Source organism: Delphinus delphis, chromosome X (genome assembly GCF_949987515.2).
Source record: "Delphinus delphis chromosome X, mDelDel1.2, whole genome shotgun sequence".
Taxonomy (NCBI): Eukaryota; Metazoa; Chordata; class Mammalia; order Artiodactyla; family Delphinidae; genus Delphinus; species Delphinus delphis.
Window position 1 is genome coordinate 41,587,067 of NC_082704.1, and position 19,122 is coordinate 41,606,188.

At 42.1% G+C, this 19,122-nt stretch overlaps 2 protein-coding genes across 2 annotated transcripts in view; both read right to left on the bottom strand.

Moving 5' to 3' along the window:
• Positions 1-5,671, bottom strand: part of CENPI (centromere protein I) — a 43,790-nt gene extending 38,119 nt beyond the window's left edge. The window contains exons 1-3 of the mRNA XM_060002748.1: positions 5,634-5,671; positions 3,658-3,893; positions 2,898-3,035 (exon numbers count right to left, since the gene is read on the bottom strand). Coding sequence (XP_059858731.1) covers positions 2,898-3,035; positions 3,658-3,880 — 361 coding nt within the window. The 5' untranslated portion in view covers positions 3,881-3,893; positions 5,634-5,671. The remainder of the gene's footprint in view (positions 1-2,897; positions 3,036-3,657; positions 3,894-5,633) is intronic.
• Positions 5,672-7,449: 1,778 nt separating this feature from the next.
• On the bottom strand, positions 7,450-18,902 carry TMEM35A (transmembrane protein 35A). Its single transcript, XM_060002749.1, has 2 exons — positions 18,686-18,902; positions 7,450-9,254 (listed from the first exon to the last, which is right to left on the bottom strand). The coding sequence occupies exons 1-2, from the start codon at positions 18,803-18,805 to the stop codon at positions 8,841-8,843; spliced, it is 534 nt and encodes a 177-aa protein (XP_059858732.1). The 5' UTR covers positions 18,806-18,902; the 3' UTR covers positions 7,450-8,840.
• Positions 18,903-19,122: the final 220 nt, after the last annotated feature.

Here is a 19,122-nt window from a genome sequence, read left to right on the forward strand (position 1 = left end):
ATCCATATGGATATGGATAAGATGCACCTGTGGATTCAACCAACCACAGACAGAAAATATTCGTTTAAAAAAAATTCCAGAAAGTTCCAAAAAACAAAACTTGAATTAGCCACACAAGACAACTATTTACGTGGCATTTACATTGTATTTACAACTATTTACATAGTGTTTACATTGTATTAGGTATTATAAGTAATCTAGAGATGATTTAAAGTATATAGGAGGATGTGTGTAGGTTATATGCAAATATTACGCCATTTTATCAAGGGATTTGAGCATCCTAGGATTTTTGTATCCGCAGGGGGTCCTGGAACCAACACCCGGCAGATACTATATACCTATATATAATAAAATGACTACTACAGTCAAGTTAATTAACATTTTATCTCCTCACATAGTTACCATTCTTTGTGTGTGGTAAGAGCACATGAAATCTATTCTCTTGCAAATTTCCAGTATTCTATACAATATTACTAACTATAGTCATCATGTTGTACATCAGATCTCTAGATTTATATATCCTACATAACTTCAATATATCTCATCAATTCCTACCCCATCATTCTGTGGAGAAGAAAGGAAGCAGGGATGGCAGGTAATGAATCACAAGAATAAAAATCTCTGCTTTCCAGTCTCATGGTATCTTGTTTTTACTCCTCTCTTCTCCCCTACTCCCATCCCCCAACCCTTGTAAAGTTTACAACAGTCTGACCGCTAACACTTTACACATGTACCAAATTCAAAGGGAGAATTCAATATAGACTCTATTCTTACTTCCCAGTGACTTTTCAATTACTAAAGAGTCCAAAGTCCCTTTGTACCTAATTATGACATTTCTAGCACACCTGCCCCTCAATATGTATTTCAACTTAGCAAAAGAGCTACATATAAAGATCTGGTAGTGATGGTGGATATCACAGAAATAACTAAAAGGAGAAAAGCAATTAATGAGGCTACATATAATGTCACCAAATTCCAGCTCAACAGAAAAACGAAATTAGACTAGAAAGCCAGAGATTATTTTTTAAATTGTTACATACAAGTTTCTAACGCTGAGGCATGCATTTTGAAACATGCATGCATTTGCAATAAGACCTGGCAAACATCACAAAAACCTTCTAAACATTAATTTCTGAGATATCAAAAAAGAAAAGAGAAATTCCAAAATAGAAAACATCTGTACATTCTATACATGTTTTAAGGGGAGAAGGGATAGATAGAATTGTTCTCGATAAACACTAATCAGTTAAATATGAATTCCTAGAAATTTGTCAAAACCAATTTGAAACCACTTAGAAGAAGACCAATTTTATTAGGTCAAATTTAACTTTGTAGGAAAACAAAGAGAACTAATCAGGTAAAAATAGAGAACTAGGGACTTCCCTGGTGGCACAGTGGTTAAGAACCCGCCTGCCAATGCAGGGGACATGGGTTTGAGCCCCGGTCCAGGAAGATCCCACATGCTGTGGAGCAACGAAGCCCATGCACCACAACTACTGAGCCTGTGCTCTAGAGTCCATGAGCCACAACTACTGAGCCCGCGTGCCACAACTACTGAAGCCCATGCACCTAGAGCCCGTGCTCCGCAACAAGAGAAGCCACTGCAATGAGAAGCCCGTGCACTGCAACGAAGAGTAGCCCCCACTCGCCGCAACTAGAGAAAAGCCTGCACGCAGCAACAAAGACCCAACACAGACAAAAATAAATAAATAAAATTTTTTTAAAATATAGAGAACTAAAATTCCTGGAAGTCATATACTGAATTTGGCTAGTAATGTGTTGTCTCTCTCTCTCAGACACACACACACACACACACACACACACACACGCACACACACACCTGCAAACATGATAGGGTATGCACAAAGGAACCCAATATGCAAGGGCTAGAAAATGGTATATAAAGTATTCAATTTTGATAGGTGTCTTAATTTAAAAAAAAAAAAGGAGAAAACCCAGTAGCAGTGTGGTGCAGCATAAACACTAGAAGGGGAGTTAGGAGATCTGAGTTCCCCAGTTCTAGCTGTGAGATTAAGCAAGTCTCTTTAACCACTCTGGGCTTCAGTTTCCTCACCTTTAAAATGAGAATGTTCAAGGGCTAAAATACTCTCTAAGTCTAAATTTGGGTGAGGGTAGGTAAAAAGGTTCTTCTCAAGTAAAAAGAATAATGGACAGATATTATTTCTTTCTAAGAATCTCCCCCCACTGCCATTACAAATGAACTTAGAACAGAAAAGGAAGCATTGGCACAAAAGAAAAAGCATCTTGACTATTAAGGCCACAGAGACTGGAATGGAGACAGTATCAACAGGGACTTGCCATAGATAAGTGAACCTAAAGGCAATAAAATAGACCAAGTGATCTCTTAATGTGCCTTCTGGCAACACTATTTAAATTATTATTTATCCTTCCTAAGAGAAATACTAAAAATGGCTCCCATGTATTTGGTGACAAGAATTCATTTTATTGGGGCTTCCCTGGTGGCGCAGTGGTTGAGAGTCCACCTGATGCAGGGGACGTGGGTTTGTGCCCCGGTCTGGGAGGATCCCACATGCCGCGGAGCGGCTGGGCCCGTGAGCCATGGCCGCTGAGGCTGTGCATCCGGAGCCTGTAGCTCCGCAACGGAAGAGGCCACAACAGTGAGAGGTCCATTTTATTTGTAAAGATATGTGATAACTAGCCATTTTCAGCATATGCACATAGAAACTTTTAGTTCATAAGGTAGTCTGAACACAAGAAAGGCCCATCTTATTGATATAATCTTATCAGATTGGTTTTATGAAGAGAATAGGAAAATACATAGTTCTTTAACTGCAGCTGATTCCAATCAACAATCTAATTCAAAGTCTGAAAGGCAAAACAAATAGCAAACTGAAAAATTTATCCCCTTGACATACCAAATTTGCCACTGAGTGCCACATTTAATAGAATGTCAATTCCTTCTGGAGCTAAGCCATTCTTCCATGCCACATTTTCCACAGTTTTCAAGTGTTTCTCCAAGGTTTTATGTTTACTCTGTGAAGTTTTAATGGAACCTGGAAGAGGAACAGTATTAAATAGTGAGGATTTTAAAACTCTCTCACTCCTCAGCCTCAACAGTTACAAATTAGGATTCTTCAAAGGAATAGCTTTACGTAAAAGATGTCTTCCTAAAAACCCTTCAAAGCCTTTAAAACCCTTGAATACTTCACAGCAAAGCAGGAAAACTGAATCCTGCCCTGGCTTCTCTGCTCTAAACTAACTAAAAGCACTGAACTTAGACTAAGCTGTTTCAAAAACTAGGGCAGTGGTTCCCAAACTTTGCTGCACATTGGAATCACCTAAGGAGCCATTAAAAAATCCCAATGCCTAGCTTGTATCCCATACCAATAAAATCAGAAAGTCTAAGAGTGGATGCCAGGTACCAGTGGGTTTTAAAGATTCTCGGGAAATCCCAATGTGTAACAGTTTGGAAACCACTCTGCCAGGAACATGCTTTGTTGCTATATTCCTAGTACCTAGCATATTGATACGTAGTAAGGGCTCAATAAATGTCCATTAAATAAACAAAAATCACAAATGAGCAAAAATATGCTTTCCTTTAAAAATCCTTAAGAAAAAAAGTCTGAATATTTTTAAAGGAATAGGACTTAACATAAGGAAAACAATCTGTGTTACCTTTCTCAAAGTATGTCAGTGCTATTTGCAGAGCGCCTTCTGCTTGATCATCAGCACGTTCATAATCTTCCACTGGATTGTTTTGTCCATGTTTCGAGATGCTCTTTGAGTCACTTAGGTCCTCTGTTACTTTCCAGGCTGAGAGTGTAGTCTGATAGCTATTACTACCTTGTGAAGTCCTCTTTCGTGCCTGAGAGTTCTTAACTTTCCGTTGAAGTGACATTACTGCACGTGTTCTATACAGAAACAAGTGTCAAGTTACCATTAACCAGCCAAACTGTCCCTCCCTTTTTACTCCACAAAGACAGGGATCACACATGCCTGTATTCCCACATTTAGTACAGAGGACCTAGCATACAAGTACACAATAAAAAAACTGACAGCAATCCAGGCAACAAAAGCTATAGGTTAACTTTCTCAAAAAGCCCTTGACCTAAATAGGAACAGAAATGACTCTCCAAGGTAACATTCACTAGCCGGCCTTGTGAGGGGAAAAAAACAGTAAGAGTACAGGCAACATAACAAATTCTCTTAAAAGGGCTATATCACATAAGTGAGTCCAAAACTAATCCATCTCATGAACTCAATGTTACTTTCTCCGCTCCTATTTTTCTCCACCCTGCCTTGATTTTGCTTTTAATCTTTAATACTGCCTGCTTTGTCAGTGCTAAGTTAAAGACAAACTGGTGGCCAAACTAAGGATTCTCAGAACAGAAACATGCCCCGATAATTCACTTATTCAATAAATAATTACTGAGCATCATCTACAATATATGCCACGCACAATTCTACTCACCAGGGATAAAATAACAAAACAGTCAAGGTCTGTGCTCTCATGAAACTTATGGGGGTGGAGTGAAGAGGAGCTGTGAGAGTCAATAAATAAGTAAATAATAGTGAACATAATATACAGTGATGTCATAGAAAAGAGGTGGGGGTGAGAAGCTACTTTGGAATAAGTGTTCAGAGAATGCCTCTCTGATGTGAACTGTAAGCTGAGATTTGAATGCCAGGAGGAACCAACCATGTTAAGAGCTGGTGGAAGGGTATTTCATGGAGAGGAAAGAACAAGATATGCTAAGACCTTAAAGCAAGAGCTCTGTGTGTTAAAGAAACAGCAACAACACCAGTAAGAGGCGAGGGTCGGTGGGGGTAGTAGCATGAAAGAGGTACAGAGTAGTAGGAGACGAAGTCAAAAAGGCAGACAGCGACTGCTATATTGGGGCTTGTAAGCCAGAACAAGGAATTTGGTTTTTAAGTGTCATAGGCAACTATGGGGGAAGGGAAGACTGTTACAGAGGGGAGTGATACCATCTGATTTATGTTTTAAGATCATTTTAGCTGCAGTACGAAGAATAGAATGTTAGGGGTGCAGGAGTGGAAATAGACAATTAAAAGGGTCTAGCAAAAGTCCAGAAGAGATATGACTGCAATCTGAACCTGGCCTAAGGTGTAAATGGTAGGAAAGGTAGAAAATGATGGTATTTGTGAAATGTTTTGGAAGGAGACTGGGCAAGGCCGTAATAAAGGAATTAGATGTAGGGAAAAAGAAAGAGAGGAAGCCAGAATGACTTCTAAGTTTTGGGCTTCAAATAGGAAAAACTAAGGGAATGGTCGTAATGACACTCAACCCCACCTCCCTAGAACAGATGAGGCTGGAGCAGAAGAGCAATATGCATGTCTAACCCACCGAGAGGTTCCAGGTTCCGAGTTGTTTTTTAGGGTCCTACGAAAGAAGGGCGGGCGAGCAGCTTCTGGCCCTTTCCAGTGGAACCGTCCCATCGCTCCCCAAGGACCCCCTTTCACAGCCTGCCCCAGCAAGGACCGAACTTGGCCGCGACAACTGACCCATTGGGCAGATTCCCGTTCTGGGGGAAAACCCGACACCTTGTAGGACAGTCTTACTCAGAAGTCAGGAGATTGATTCCCTTCGGCCTCGGGGCTCCCACTTTGCCCGGTGTTTAAAAGCACCTCACCTAAAATACTCCTCAGTCCCAAAGCCTCTGGAGTCCAAACGTCACCTCCCGGATTCAAATGAGCGGGCTCCGCCCCGCGCATGCGCTTCCGAGGCGACACAGGGGGCTTCAGGGCGGAGCCGCGCGCTCTGCTGAAGCCTGATTGGTTGGGTCACAGCACAATGGCGCGAGGCGGCGCGCGCGCCCACGCTGACGCAAACGCAATTCCGCAGAGCCGCCGGCCACACCCGCCAGGCCCGGGTACGCCCGGCTAGCGGGCAGTTGCTGCTGAAATCAGCCGATTGGCTGATGTTCCCACTGTTCTAATATTGTTCCCATTCGTCACTGTGCCTAAAACGGAACAATTAGTATCTCGGTTCTTGAGTTTAACAAGACCAATTACAGTGATCCATTTGCTCAGATTGACCCCAAATGTCGGGCTTTGAATCTGTAGGAAAATATGAAACTGCAAACTTCTCAATAAAGGCTGCTTCTCCCATGTTGGGCAAGAGAATTAGGTTAAAGGGTCTGACACCTCTGAAGCTGTCGCTAGGAGGTGGGAGGAAAGGACGGCGGCTGAATTTGCCCTCCTTTTACCGAGGATGGGCACGCATACCTTCTAGAGTATGCTGGAAACGTATATCCTGAGCCAAATGTGGCATCTTGTAGGTAGCCGGCCAGTCAACAAGTAAAGATTCCTAACTTTGAGGAATCGATGGACCTTAAAGAAACTGGCTAAAACAGCAGCAAGGGCTTAGTCTGAGACCTGAACTTAGTCCCTAGTTTAGTCTCTTACTAGAGTAGGAACTGGAGAAGAAAGATAAAAATTTAATGACTCTCACTGATTTTTTGAGGCGAAAATATACCCATAAACTATAGGCAAAAGTGTGGGAGGGGGCTTCCCTGGTGGCGCAGTGGTTGAGAATCCTGCCAATGTAGGGGACATAGCTTCGTGCCCCGGTCCGGGAAGATCCCACATGCCACGGAGCGGCTGGGCCCGTGAGCCACGGCAGCTGAGCCTGCGCGTCCGGAGCCTGTGCTCCGCAACGGGAGAGGCCACAACAGTGAGAGGCCCGCGTACCGCAAAAAAAATAAATAAATAAAAATAGAAGTGTGGGAGGAAACTTTGCAATCTTGGGGAGAGATGAAGAATCAGACTAAGCTGATGTATTTGGGAAAGACTACAGCAAAAAATGATTATTTACCACATCTTACATTGTTTTCAAAGTACTTTCAAGAAATCATATTTAATCATGTATGAGAACTGAGTATTCAATATTTACTATGATAGCTGATCTTCCTATCTAGTAAAACTGAAAATTTCTCGAGTCATTTTTTAATAATCATTTCATACTCAAATGCAAATTGGAAAGAATTTTAAGCCTTCAATCCTCTTATTTTTGTAAATGAAATTGGGGCCCTGAGTAGTAAAATAACTTGCCTAATGTGACAAGTCTGTGGCACTGGAATTTATGCCAGTTTGTGGATGCATATATAGTGAGACACTGGTTCATCTTTACTTAATATACCTGCAATTATTTCTGAAATCATTCTTCTACCTTCCCTTGGCATCACCTAATAAAGCAGAACTCCCCAAACCTGGGAACTGTATTGAGATCTAATTTTGTGGCTTTCTGTCTTATGTGCTAACATCACAGAAGTGTGAGGAAACTTAAATGAGATTGGAAAGTTAGTAACCTCATTAGTATATTAAGTTATTGTACTCCCCCTTCTCTTTATTCTCCTCCCTCATCCACTCAAAAATAAGACAACCTGAATCCCATGATATGACCTTTTCTTTCCAGATTTTCATTATTTGTCCAGACCATTTCCTCCAAACTTCAAAAATTTTTATTTTGAAAGAATGAGAGAAATAAGACAGAGAGGTATCAATCAACAAGAACAATGATATCGAAGAAAATACAATAATTTGTACTCCCCCCACACACAACACTCCCACCCCTTTCCCTATCCCTGGCACAATAATATTAAAACCATCAAAGCACATCTAACAAGGAGAAGCAGCAGTACGTAATGAAGAAAGCAAATTTTCATACTGCTCAATCCAACTAACCTATATCAAATGTCCTTCCCCCAGCTAAACTCAACTCACTGGAATGATAAAGAGGTGTAGAGGAGACAGCTGTGGGGGTAACTTGGATCTCTGCTTACACTAGCAAAGCTTAGTGAAAATTCAATAGGAATAGTGAATCTGTTTGGCAGAGAAACACTGGATACGGCTCCTCTGTCAAATTTCAGATGATTTAAGAGAACAGCTAGTTTGAGATTCACAGACTTCTAACGGGACTAATCCTCGCTCCCTCAACCACAACAGTGGAGCAGCTGCCAAATCCTGGTTAGCTGCTGAGAATAGTGGAAGTGAGGCAGCGTTTGGCTTAAGAAAATCCAAAAAAGATGTCCGATATAAAGTTTACTGTTTCAGTTTCCAAGTGTGAGTAAAGGAGCTTAGTAGGTTGGGCTCCGACAAAGGCAAGGTGAAACTTCTAATTTTATCACTTGAAGAATTAGATTATCTATTGACTGCACATTTCCCTTATTTTAATTAAACTCAGTATGGAGTATTTACAATTTAAACAACTGTTAAAGTAGAAGTTAATTCATTTTACATGTAACTCAGTGTCTCAAATTGAAGGAAATTTTTCCTAAAGTGGTAGGTTTAAGTTTTCAGCTTAATCTAGTGAGGGATTCCTCCATCCCATGGGAATACATAGTTTGTTTTATACCAAGAAGTAAGTAGCGTTCTCTTTATAGGAGATTTATTTTATTCTGCCTTCACTAGAATCAGTCGATAAAGGGAAGATACCTATGCAGGATTAGTTCAAGATCAGAGCCTTCTCCTTCGCACGTGTGTGCAAACACGCAAACACACACACACAGTAAGTAACATTTTCCCACACTTAATCTCACAGTCACATGCTTGCTGGAGTCCATCTCACAAATACACTTCAATAGTTAGCCATATACATGTACATGCAGCAAGATGTGAGAGTTGCCCCAGAGTGATTAAAGGTGGTGCACATACATCTATGTGGGGAGGTCATTTTAGGGTATAGGTGTACACAAGCCAATAGGGCCATTAATTTGTAGGTTATATTTGTCCCTTTTCCCCCAAGATAAATAAATCAAATGAAAAACACACACTGACATCTTCCTGGGTGTCATGGAGGCAACTGCCTGGAAGGTCCACTTTTTTGCACTTCCGCTTTCCTACGACAATTTCATTTTGCCCTGAGGGGCCTTCTCATATAAGGACGGCTGCTCCTCGGTATTTCCCGCATTGCCGGTACTCCCCGCATTCCCTGGCAGCGAGGATTTCTTCTCAGAGGACCGGTCTTCGGGCTTTCGGGCAATCAGTAGGCGGCAGGTGAGCAGGATGCCGAACACCAGGGCATGGGCGTAGCGTTTGAGAGGATCACCGACTAGCTGGTGGAAGAAGAGCACAGCCAACACCAGCAAAAGTAGGAAGAAGTTGGCCACATCTTTGGGACGCCCAGGCACAAGGGTCATGACAATGCCACAGGCCACCTCAAGAGCACCAATGCTTTTGCGGAGGAGAATGGAATTGATCCCCATTTTCTTCAGCAGAGGGAGGGCTCGGACATAGCTCTTGTAAGCACGTTTCTAGAGTGGAATACCATAAGGAAATCGCTGCATTAACCATGGTTTTAACATTAGAATGAAGAAAACACAAGCAAGGTCCTTCTTCCCCACCATTCCCTTTCCACACCAGCCAAGCGTGTCATATTCTTTTTTTACTGTGCCCCCTAAATAAAAGCCTTGTAATTAAGGAAAAAAGCAAGCAATCTGTTGAGATCCCTGTGATTTAAACCTTAGTAACAGCACCAAAGGTAAGAGAATTTGGCTTTATAGTTTAAAAAAAAATTTTTTTGGGGGGGGGCCCACACCATGTGGGTGGGATGCGGGATCTTAGTTCCCCAGTCAGGAATCAAACCCATGCCCCCTGCAGTGGAAGCACCTTTTATTAAAAAAATTTTTTTCTGATCATAAATCATAAACAACATTAAGAATTTAAAAGAAAATTCACTGGGCCCATAAAAACTGGTACCGATTAGCCATATCCACATTTTCTAGTGCCTACCTTGTCCAAACCCAGATGCATATGAATACCAACAAAAATGAGACAAGGCGGTAAAGCCTCACTAATTTGGACTTCCCTAATTTGGAATCTGTGTTAATTCAAAAAAGAGCTGAGTTGGAGTTTACATTTGTGGAATCTGTAAAAATAAAAAAAGTGTGTGCTAAGCAAACAGAAAAATTTAAATGTATGCAAATGTTAGCCCCTTATATATCTTTAAAATATGGTAAGACAAAAATCGTTCTTATGATCATTGAGATAAATCCCTAGGATTTTACAAGACACTACTTTGATTAGCCTGGTTCAAGTTCATTAATTTTAATTCAATAAACATTTATTGAATACCTATTATGGATTATGTGATGGAGATATAGAGATGAATATGATAGGGTCAAGAAGCTCTCAGTGTAGTGGGGGGAAACAGATGCATAAACGACATTATAAAGCAGCACGGTTAGTGGTATATAATAGAGTACTGTATAAGGTCTAATTGTAGCCCAAAGGCAGATATCATGGAACAGAGAAGGGAGGCACTGGATATACTACAAAGTAATAGAATTATATTGACCTTAGAGTAATAGATAATCATATTTTTCACTATTCAGATTGACCCAATCCTCATTTTGTAGTAAATTGATGAGATTTTATCAAGTGTCTTTCTGGTTTTGCCCACTACTTTGTTTTCATGAAGTATCCGTTAATTCATTCAATATTTATTAAGTGCCTCCTGTGCTAGGCATTGTACTCGGTACTCCGGACACAGACATCAATCATTCAAAAGCCCTGCCTTCCTGAAGTTTGAGTTTATGAGAAGAAAAGCTATAGAAGTACATAAGTGCAATAAAGTGTTATGGGTGCTGAAATAAACTATGTAGTAGGTACAGTGGAGGCACACCAGAGTGGTCAAATCTCCCTAGATGGGGACTGAGAAAAGCTAGAGCGGAATCTTAAAAGAAGAGCAGATGTTCGCAAGATCAATAAAGGAAGGGCATCGAGGGCAGAGGAAGCTGGATGAGCAAAGGCCCTGAAGCACAAAATAGACTGGTGTGTTTCGAACACTGCCCCAGCTCAGCATAGGTTGGGGGAGGAAGGGGGAAAGGGTGAGACATGAGACAGAGAAGGCAGATATGAATCACATCATGGACTGTTATGTTATGGAGCTGGACTTTATCCTATAAGCCAGGGGAACAACATAATTTGCTTTTAAGGAAGGTCCCTCTGGAAGTAGCATGGAGGATGGATTGGAAGGGGTATGCCTGGAAGCCAGGAGATCAGGTGAGAGAACTGGACTAGAGTAATGACAGTAAGAATAGAGGGAAGGGGAGAGACTCAAGGATACTTTGAATGCACAATCAACAGGAATTGATGTCTCATTGGATGTGGACACTGAGGGAAACGGAGAAGTCAAGAATGCATCCAGAAGAAGAGGGGGATGGGGCAGGAAGGAATGAGGAACTCAATTTGGAGTTTTTTAGTTGAAGTATCTCTAAGACACCTAAGTGGAAATTTCTAGTAGGCAGCTCAATAATAGAGGGTAAAGATACAGAATTGACAGTTATCAGTATGCCCAGGTAGAATGTATACAGTGGGAAAATGTGTGACAGACATTTAAAAAATGGGAGGAGGAAGAGAATCCACAAAATAAACAGAAGCAAGTGTGGTCAGAAAAGTAGGAGGAAAACCAGGAGAGATGGGGTCATAGGGGCCAAAAATTTTAAGAAGAGAATAGTCAAAAGCACCAGATGCAAGACAAGTATTACAAGAATCAGGCAGAAAGCCAACTTGACCTGTCAGGAGCATCTGGTGCTTAGAATAGTGTTCACACACTCTAGTTTGGAACAAATGTTAAGTCATTTCTCTAGTGAATGCACCTTTATTTCATGGATTAATTATCATGAGTAGCACAAGATAGTCCTTTATGAGTACTGTTTCAAGACCAGTGGTTTAGTAAAAAATAGAATGGATTTGGATTCAAACAGGCTTGGCTTCAAATCCGATATCTGTCATTTTCTAGTTGGTGTCCCTGGGCAAATTATTTGCCCTCTCTGAGCCTCATTTTCCTGAGCAGGGCTGGGACTAAGATAAAGTAAGCCTATGTCCCCTGAGTGTAAAATTTAAGAAGGCACCAAAACACTCATTGATTAAGGTAAATAATATCCACAACAAATAAAATATCACAACTTTAAATAGAGGCAGGATCTGATTCTGCACTTGCACAACACTGCCTCACACCTCTTCCGAATCCTAGCCCTGTCAGATCCTGTCTTTATTTACCTTTATTCACCTCTAGTCCCTAACCTGTTCCTGAGCATATAGTGAAACACAAAGTATCAGTCGTTCTTCTTCCCTCTTCCCATTTTAGGTTAAATCAGGGATTTTCAGAGAGAAATTAGGAGAGAGGTTGACCAGTAGGCAGAGTAAAACCCTGGGCTGAACTGAGCTAGACCCATGTGGAGCAGAGCTGAGCCGAGGATTAGGGCATCTGGCAGTTTCCTCTCACTATTAACCTAGATGTCACCTGCCCACTCTCTCTCCCTCAACACTCTGGTGATGGTAGCAGGGGGACATAAGGGAAAGAAATCCAGACCCAAGAGTTTTCCTTAACACTTTTAAGCTAGGACCTTTTAAAATTAGCAACACAAAGCTCCCCAAGAGGCAGTTCCTAAATCCTAAGTGTAACCTTCTGACATAATGAACACAGGAAGCAGGATGAGCTTCTTACAGCCAGTGCACAGCCAAGATTTCCAGATGCTGACTGAATGGCTTCTGGAAACATTCCTTTTTTGCCTAGGGCTAACCACCCATCATTTAGGAATATATTTTTATCTATACTATAGTGAAATCTGTAGGCCAAATTTCAGGTCTCTAAATCAAGTTCCTATGACTTCAGTGATCATTGTTCTCTGCATTTGCTCTAACTACATATTACTTTTTCAGTTGTTTATCTAACCTCTTAAACTGCAGCTGTAGATATTTTTATGCAGCAGTTGCCTCTTTCCTTCTTTTCTCAAGAGGAAACTGCATGTGGATAAGTCATTTCATCAAATCTTTAGTTCAAAGCTGAGTAGGTACAGATAGCATCTATTCTCCATGACTCCAGACAGGGAACGTTTAACTTGTTAGAGATGGGACTAAGCTTGGATGAGGTTTTGACAGTCTAGGAAGCCCTTTATTCTTTCTCCTGTGGAGTAGGATAGAGACATCAAAAGTATCCTACTATTGCCAGCAGCAACAATACTTGGTCTGGGCCACCTCAATTCCAACAACAGAAGGGTCATGTGTCTTAAGTCTATAGTAATTAGATCTCTAACGACTTTAATTGTTCTGACAAGTAAGAATAAAGGGAGTTGACTGAGTCACTCTCCCAAAAGGCTCTGGAAGCTCACTTTGTTATGTCTGTTTCTTTTTCATTGCCATGACCCAGACCCTGAAACCATAGTTTCCTTATAGGGGAAGGAAGCAGGAGACAGAAGGGTTTAGTCAAATGTTTCAAACCCCTTTAATCAAAGGCAGTCATCTAGCAATATCCTTGGGCTAAGACAAGCTAAATTCCAATTTTAGTTTTGCCCCTAAATTGCTTGCAGAAAATTACTAAGTATTTTATTACCTCAGTTTCCCCTTTTGTAAATTAAATGAGCATTTTGGAGATTTGGTCAAAGAATCATAACGTCATAGCATCAACCAAGGGCCACACACACATATTTTATCATTAATGAACCACACTATTAGAAATCCATATGTTTGCAAGCCACAGTAATTATTTTAATGATAATAGCAATGATTCAAGCAGGTCCATTTTTATAGTATGAGACTATATGATTCAGACATGAGTCAAAAGCATATGGAGCCTTTTGTTAGTTATACCTTTTTTCTTTTTATCATTTATTCTTCACAACACCCCAGGGGCCATGATCTCATATTAATTACATTAAACTTGAGCAGCTCACAACTGGTTTACTTTAGTTCATTTATGCTAGTTAAGTAAAAGAAAAAAAATAGCTAATATACTGTATAATTCCATTTATATAAAGTTCAAAAACAGGTGAAACTAACTTATATTGTTGGAGTTGGGATTTACCCTTGGGGAGGTAGTAATCGGAAGGGGCCAGGAGGGAGGTTTCTAGGATGCTGGTCATGTTCTGCTTCTTGATATGGGTGCTGGTTACACAGGGGGATTCTGAAAATTCCTCAAGCTGTATACACTTAGGTGCACATTTCAGTATGTATGTTATACTTCAATACAATTTACAGGGAAAAAACTATATGAAAGCAAAGAGGACACTGACAAAAATATATTTTGGCTAAAAATCTCAGCCTGGTTGATATCTTAGATCATAAATGCTACATAAGTGCTGCAAAATTTACTGTTTCAAGTATGATTTTCCTGAATCTCTGTAGGAAAAATAGCCATATGTGAATCATAGATCATTTCTTAAATGCAATAATAAACCATCACATGTTTAATTGCCAAATATCCATGTGAATGAAAAACACCTTTAAAGCAGTTCTACCTTCCACTGTCATATAATGCCCACCTAAAAAGGAAGCTGGCAAACCTGGTCCTACTAACCAAAGTGGATCCCTCCCAGATTGCATCTAAGGGGAGAAGGGTCTGACTTCCACTGTCAGTCAAAAGTCGCTCCGAAACAAGCACAGCTGTTGGCCATTGAGAGGCTATAAGCTCCCTGGCACAAATGTCAATGTAGTTTAGCTTAGGATGGCTAGCTGTGTGAACTAAGCAAAGTCATTGCACATCTCAGGGTCAGTTGCCTCTCTGAGGGAATAAACGTACTGTAACACCTCAGAGAACAGTCTAAGCATCAGTAAATTACTCTTATTATTATTATCTTAGTATTATTACCTTATCATTCCAACTATTATGTAGTTGGAAAGCAATTAATAGTGTGATTGGAAGTATAAAAGATCGCCTATGGACATTAAATAAACTGCCCAAACCTATCTGGAGTATTTTCCTAGGGCTACACAAACCCTGGGGAAATACCAGAGGGCATTTAACTATAAATTAGCAAATCATACAAATCAACAACAAACCTTCCCTATAAGGGGATGCAAACAAGTGGCAGAGATCTGCCCTGTCAGAGACTTGCCCTCTCTTCCTCATGGTCAAAATCCTTTAGCTTCAATGTGACAGGATTTGTGGTGTTTTCTTACTATTCCATTTGTGGCCCTTTGTGCTTACAGGATAGAACCACTGTCACAAAGAGCTGAATACCAAATTTAGAGCAAGTCAACCATTCATATGTTAAACTGCTTAGCAGCATTTGTAAGTGCTGTCTCACAATTTCAAGTGAATTAATGAAGGCATTTAGTCAGGGGAGTGGTCAGTCGTGTTGAATTCACGTGGGATTTAGAGTACTCTATAATGACACTTGCTAAATTGGGAGGAGGTATGGAGTGACACATACCAAACAGGCTATTCAAGAGAGGCATCCGGAAATCCTGCATGGGATCCACTGTGTATTACCCAGCAGCAAGTGTGGAGTTTTCTATATTAGCTGACTGCATAGAGGTCTGTTCACCATGGCATAAGGAAATAGCATCTTGCTCTTTTACATGCCTGATTTCAATCCCTTAAACTGGCCATTTGAATTAGTCAGGAAACCACTGAGTAAAATAGAATCAATTATCATCACCTCAACCCAGAGCATTTCTTGAACACCTACCATATTCATACACTGTACTAGATGCTTCCATATGTAATCTCAGTTAATATTTACAACAAATTCCTGTGGTAGGTTGTTATCCTCATTTTACAGATGAGGAAACTGAGACAGACACTAAGAGTGTCAGGTCTTGAACCCAAACCTACATGACTCAAAGTCTGTACTCCTTCCACTAACCTTTCCTGACTTCCCCAGTAGAGACAGGAAAGAAATTCATAGTCATTTGTTTGTCTGGTTTTTAGCAGTGATTTTCTATGCAGGGGATAATACCTAAGCATAACACTAATGGCTTTAGAACAAGAAAAAATAGTTGACAGAAAAGCAAAAAAAAAAAAAAACAACTCTAAATTTGAAAAATTGGTTTCGAAGTAAAATGAAACCCCAAAATATGGGATTGGGGCAGTTAAACTGGTACCAAAAAAGGAGAAAAAATGTGCCAGATATTTTCAAGAATCGGTTGTAAGTTCTGACATCCAAAAAAGCAGTTGTAACCATTAATGACTCCTCTACTGGGAATACTGAGTCACAGACTTGGTTTCTAATCTCTGCTCCAACAGCAGTTTACCCTAGGATCTTGGATAAGTCATTAAACTTGCTCTGTTTCAGTTTATCCATCAGTAAAATAAGCATAACTTTAAAAAATAAATCTACCTCACAGAGATGTTTTAAAGAATAAACAACAAGAGCAACAACAACACCTTGAGATTTTATACAAAAAGCCACTGCAGTCAATACATGACTAACTCCATCAATGCAAAGGAATCACTCCTAAATGCAAAACAGAAAATCCCAGAGAGTCATCCCAGCTGATCTCTGGTTGGGCAAGAAATGGCTTCTGAACTGCATCATCAAGAGCCAACCAGAGAAATCTGAAGGGTGGTGACAAGCCAAGACAATGCTACAATGACTCATTCATTCACCCAGCCACTCAACAAATATAAACTGAGCAACTTCTGTGTACTAGAACTGAATCGTCCCCACTCCCTATGGATTCAACAATAAAGCTGGGCCGGCCCAGGCACTATGCAGTGGGCCCTATGCCAGAAAGCCATCTCTAGCCTGGGGCCCAATGCTCAATGCAGGAGGGGACCCTGGAAAACGGCGGTCTGAAAATCCTCCTCAAGCTTCATGCTACTGTGAAGTTTACCTCCCAGCTAGATATAGTTCTTCCATTGCCTCCAGATGCCCCTGAGCACAGAAGCACGGAATTGTGCATACATACACACACACAATGGTTCTGTACTGCTGTATTAGATTATACCTATTTAAATATGTTCCTTCGTATGATATGGAATCGTCATATATTTCTTCTGCCTTTCATTGAACTGTAATAGACAGCTCCACGCCCTAGGAAGAAACCTACTGAAAACCCATTTGTGGCTGGTCCTCCTCATGAGCTCCTGCCAAGCTGATAGGAAGCTTCCCGGTGACTCCATCTTAGTTGGATTGCCTGCAAAACCTAACACTGTACTTAGGGTGCAGCTTGGGAGGCCTCTAAAGCAGCTGAGCAGGATATAGGGAGACAGGGAGTATACTGAAGAGGGGTACTATGTCCCTAAGGCAAGGGAAAGCTTAAATATACCCAAGGCACACACACATAAACATATAAATGTATGCATATATGAAAAGGAAAGAAAAGCAAGAGCATATGCATTTATTTATAATCTAACGCCAAACTACTGCTGCCAAGACAAAAATATAGTGGCAATTCCCCTCCACCTTTTCCCTCTGCCTTTGGTGGCTTCTGCTACCCCACTTCCCCTCCCCTCCCCAATGCAGGCTGCCTTGGATACTCATTTTGACCTGATTTCAATTCCATCTGGTCAAATGTTCTGGGAGGAGGGAAAGGGGGAAGGAGAAACACATTAGGATTTGCAACTGGGGCTAGACCTTGGCCCCTGAGTCCCAGCCACCCTCCCCGACGCCAAGGTGATCCTGTGGTGAGAGAGACATGGGAAACACCAGCTCAAACCCTGAGACAGAAGCCAGAGCTGCCTGCAAACATTTCTGAGCGTCTACAATTTGCCAGACTCCATCCACTTGCAGCTCACGTTGAGGGGCTCTGGAAGGCTCCGCAGTGAGCTCCAGGAGAGCTATTTATTCCTGTCAACTGTCAACGTGTGGAGCTATTCCTCCTTGCGTTAGCCCTAATGGGGAATCCCTCTTGTCTTTCTTCTCTCTCCCTCCTGTTCCTCCCCTAAGCTCTTTTCCTTCTTGACCTTGAGAACCCATTAATGGGCTCCCTCCCATTACTGGCAGCCTGGCAAAAGCAATGAGAAGCAGGTTCTCTTCAGCTGGGGCGGGGAAATGAAGAGGCAAAGTGACAGGGGGAGAAGCGAGAGCGGAAGTGCTGGAAACATCCCCTGCCATCACCTCGTACTCCACAGCATAGGAACAAGTCCTCTTCACACCCAACTGTGGAGAGCAGCCCAGCCCCCAGGTTGCAGAGGAGATGTTTTGGCCATTCGCCTTCAGGTGATTCTAACTCTGCGGAGGGGAAAACCTGCAGAGGGCCTGGCCCTGGGCATCCACGGGAGACAAGGTGGGGATTAAGGACTATTTTGCAGGAGAAGAAAAGCAGACTTTACAGATTTTGCAGATTAGCCCATATACAAAACAAAATAAAACAAAACATCCAGCTCTCCCTTGAGAGAAGGGGAAGAAGCAGGCTCTCGGTGACCTTTATTTGGGTCAAGTCGGCTTTGTCTCAAGGATATAGACACACGCCCAGGCAGCTAGGGGAACACCATCGGCTCTCCGCCAGGGATGAGGAATACCTTCCCTGCCCCTAAAAATTGCTTGTTTCAGTAGCCCATTCGCCCTCAGCTCTTTCCTCCTTGCCTTTTGTTCTTCCCCAAGATAAATAAACTCTCCAGCTTGCTAAACTCTTAGCTCCAAGGGAAGGAATCAGACTTGCAGACTGGCTGCCGGGACTTCGGGTGTGCTGGAAGGAGGGGAGGACTCCTGCCAATGACAGGTGTTACGCAGGTCTCAGCCCTCCGGTTTACTTGGGGGTGGGGGTACTCACTGGGCAACCCCTCCCCCAACTGGCATTCAGTGGCTCCAAAACAGTTGCTCCCGGCATAGCCTGCAAATGAAATCGCTCTCATCCAGCTGCTCCTTCCCAGCTGCAAAGTTGTTGGGGAGAAGGGAGGGTCAGGGGTGGGGGTAGGGGTGAAAGGGCTGGGACCATGGACCGGGAAGGAAAGAAGGGGAGAGGTACTCGCCATCCCTTGGGGGTGCGCTCCTCATCACCCGTTTGCTTCACTTACCATCTCACTGTAGGCATCCTTGCTGAGCCTGGGGGTCAACTTGATAGTCCCCATGAAAACAAAGAAGAGTCCCAGGGCCACTGAGAGTGCCACGACGGTTACGGTTCTAGGGGATGCCATGGGGTCACCAAGGCAGGTCCCGACTAACACTGCTGCTTTGCGCACCCTGTCTAAGGCGCAGGCACTTAGCACAGAGAGAGCTAGAGGGACGCTGCGGAGGCAGCAGGCAGCTAGAATGACAAAGGGAGAGGAGGGAGCTCGAGGGAAAAATTGAGAGACCGAGATTCAACCTCTCTCACTACAACAATCGCTGGGTCCTAATGCCCTACGCTTGCTCCACACTGGCCAAAAGCACAGTCTCGATATTAAATGAAGTCCTAAACTGAGGTGGAAACTTCAAGTCTTAAATGGGGGAAAAGGTAGGTTACGCTTCGAGT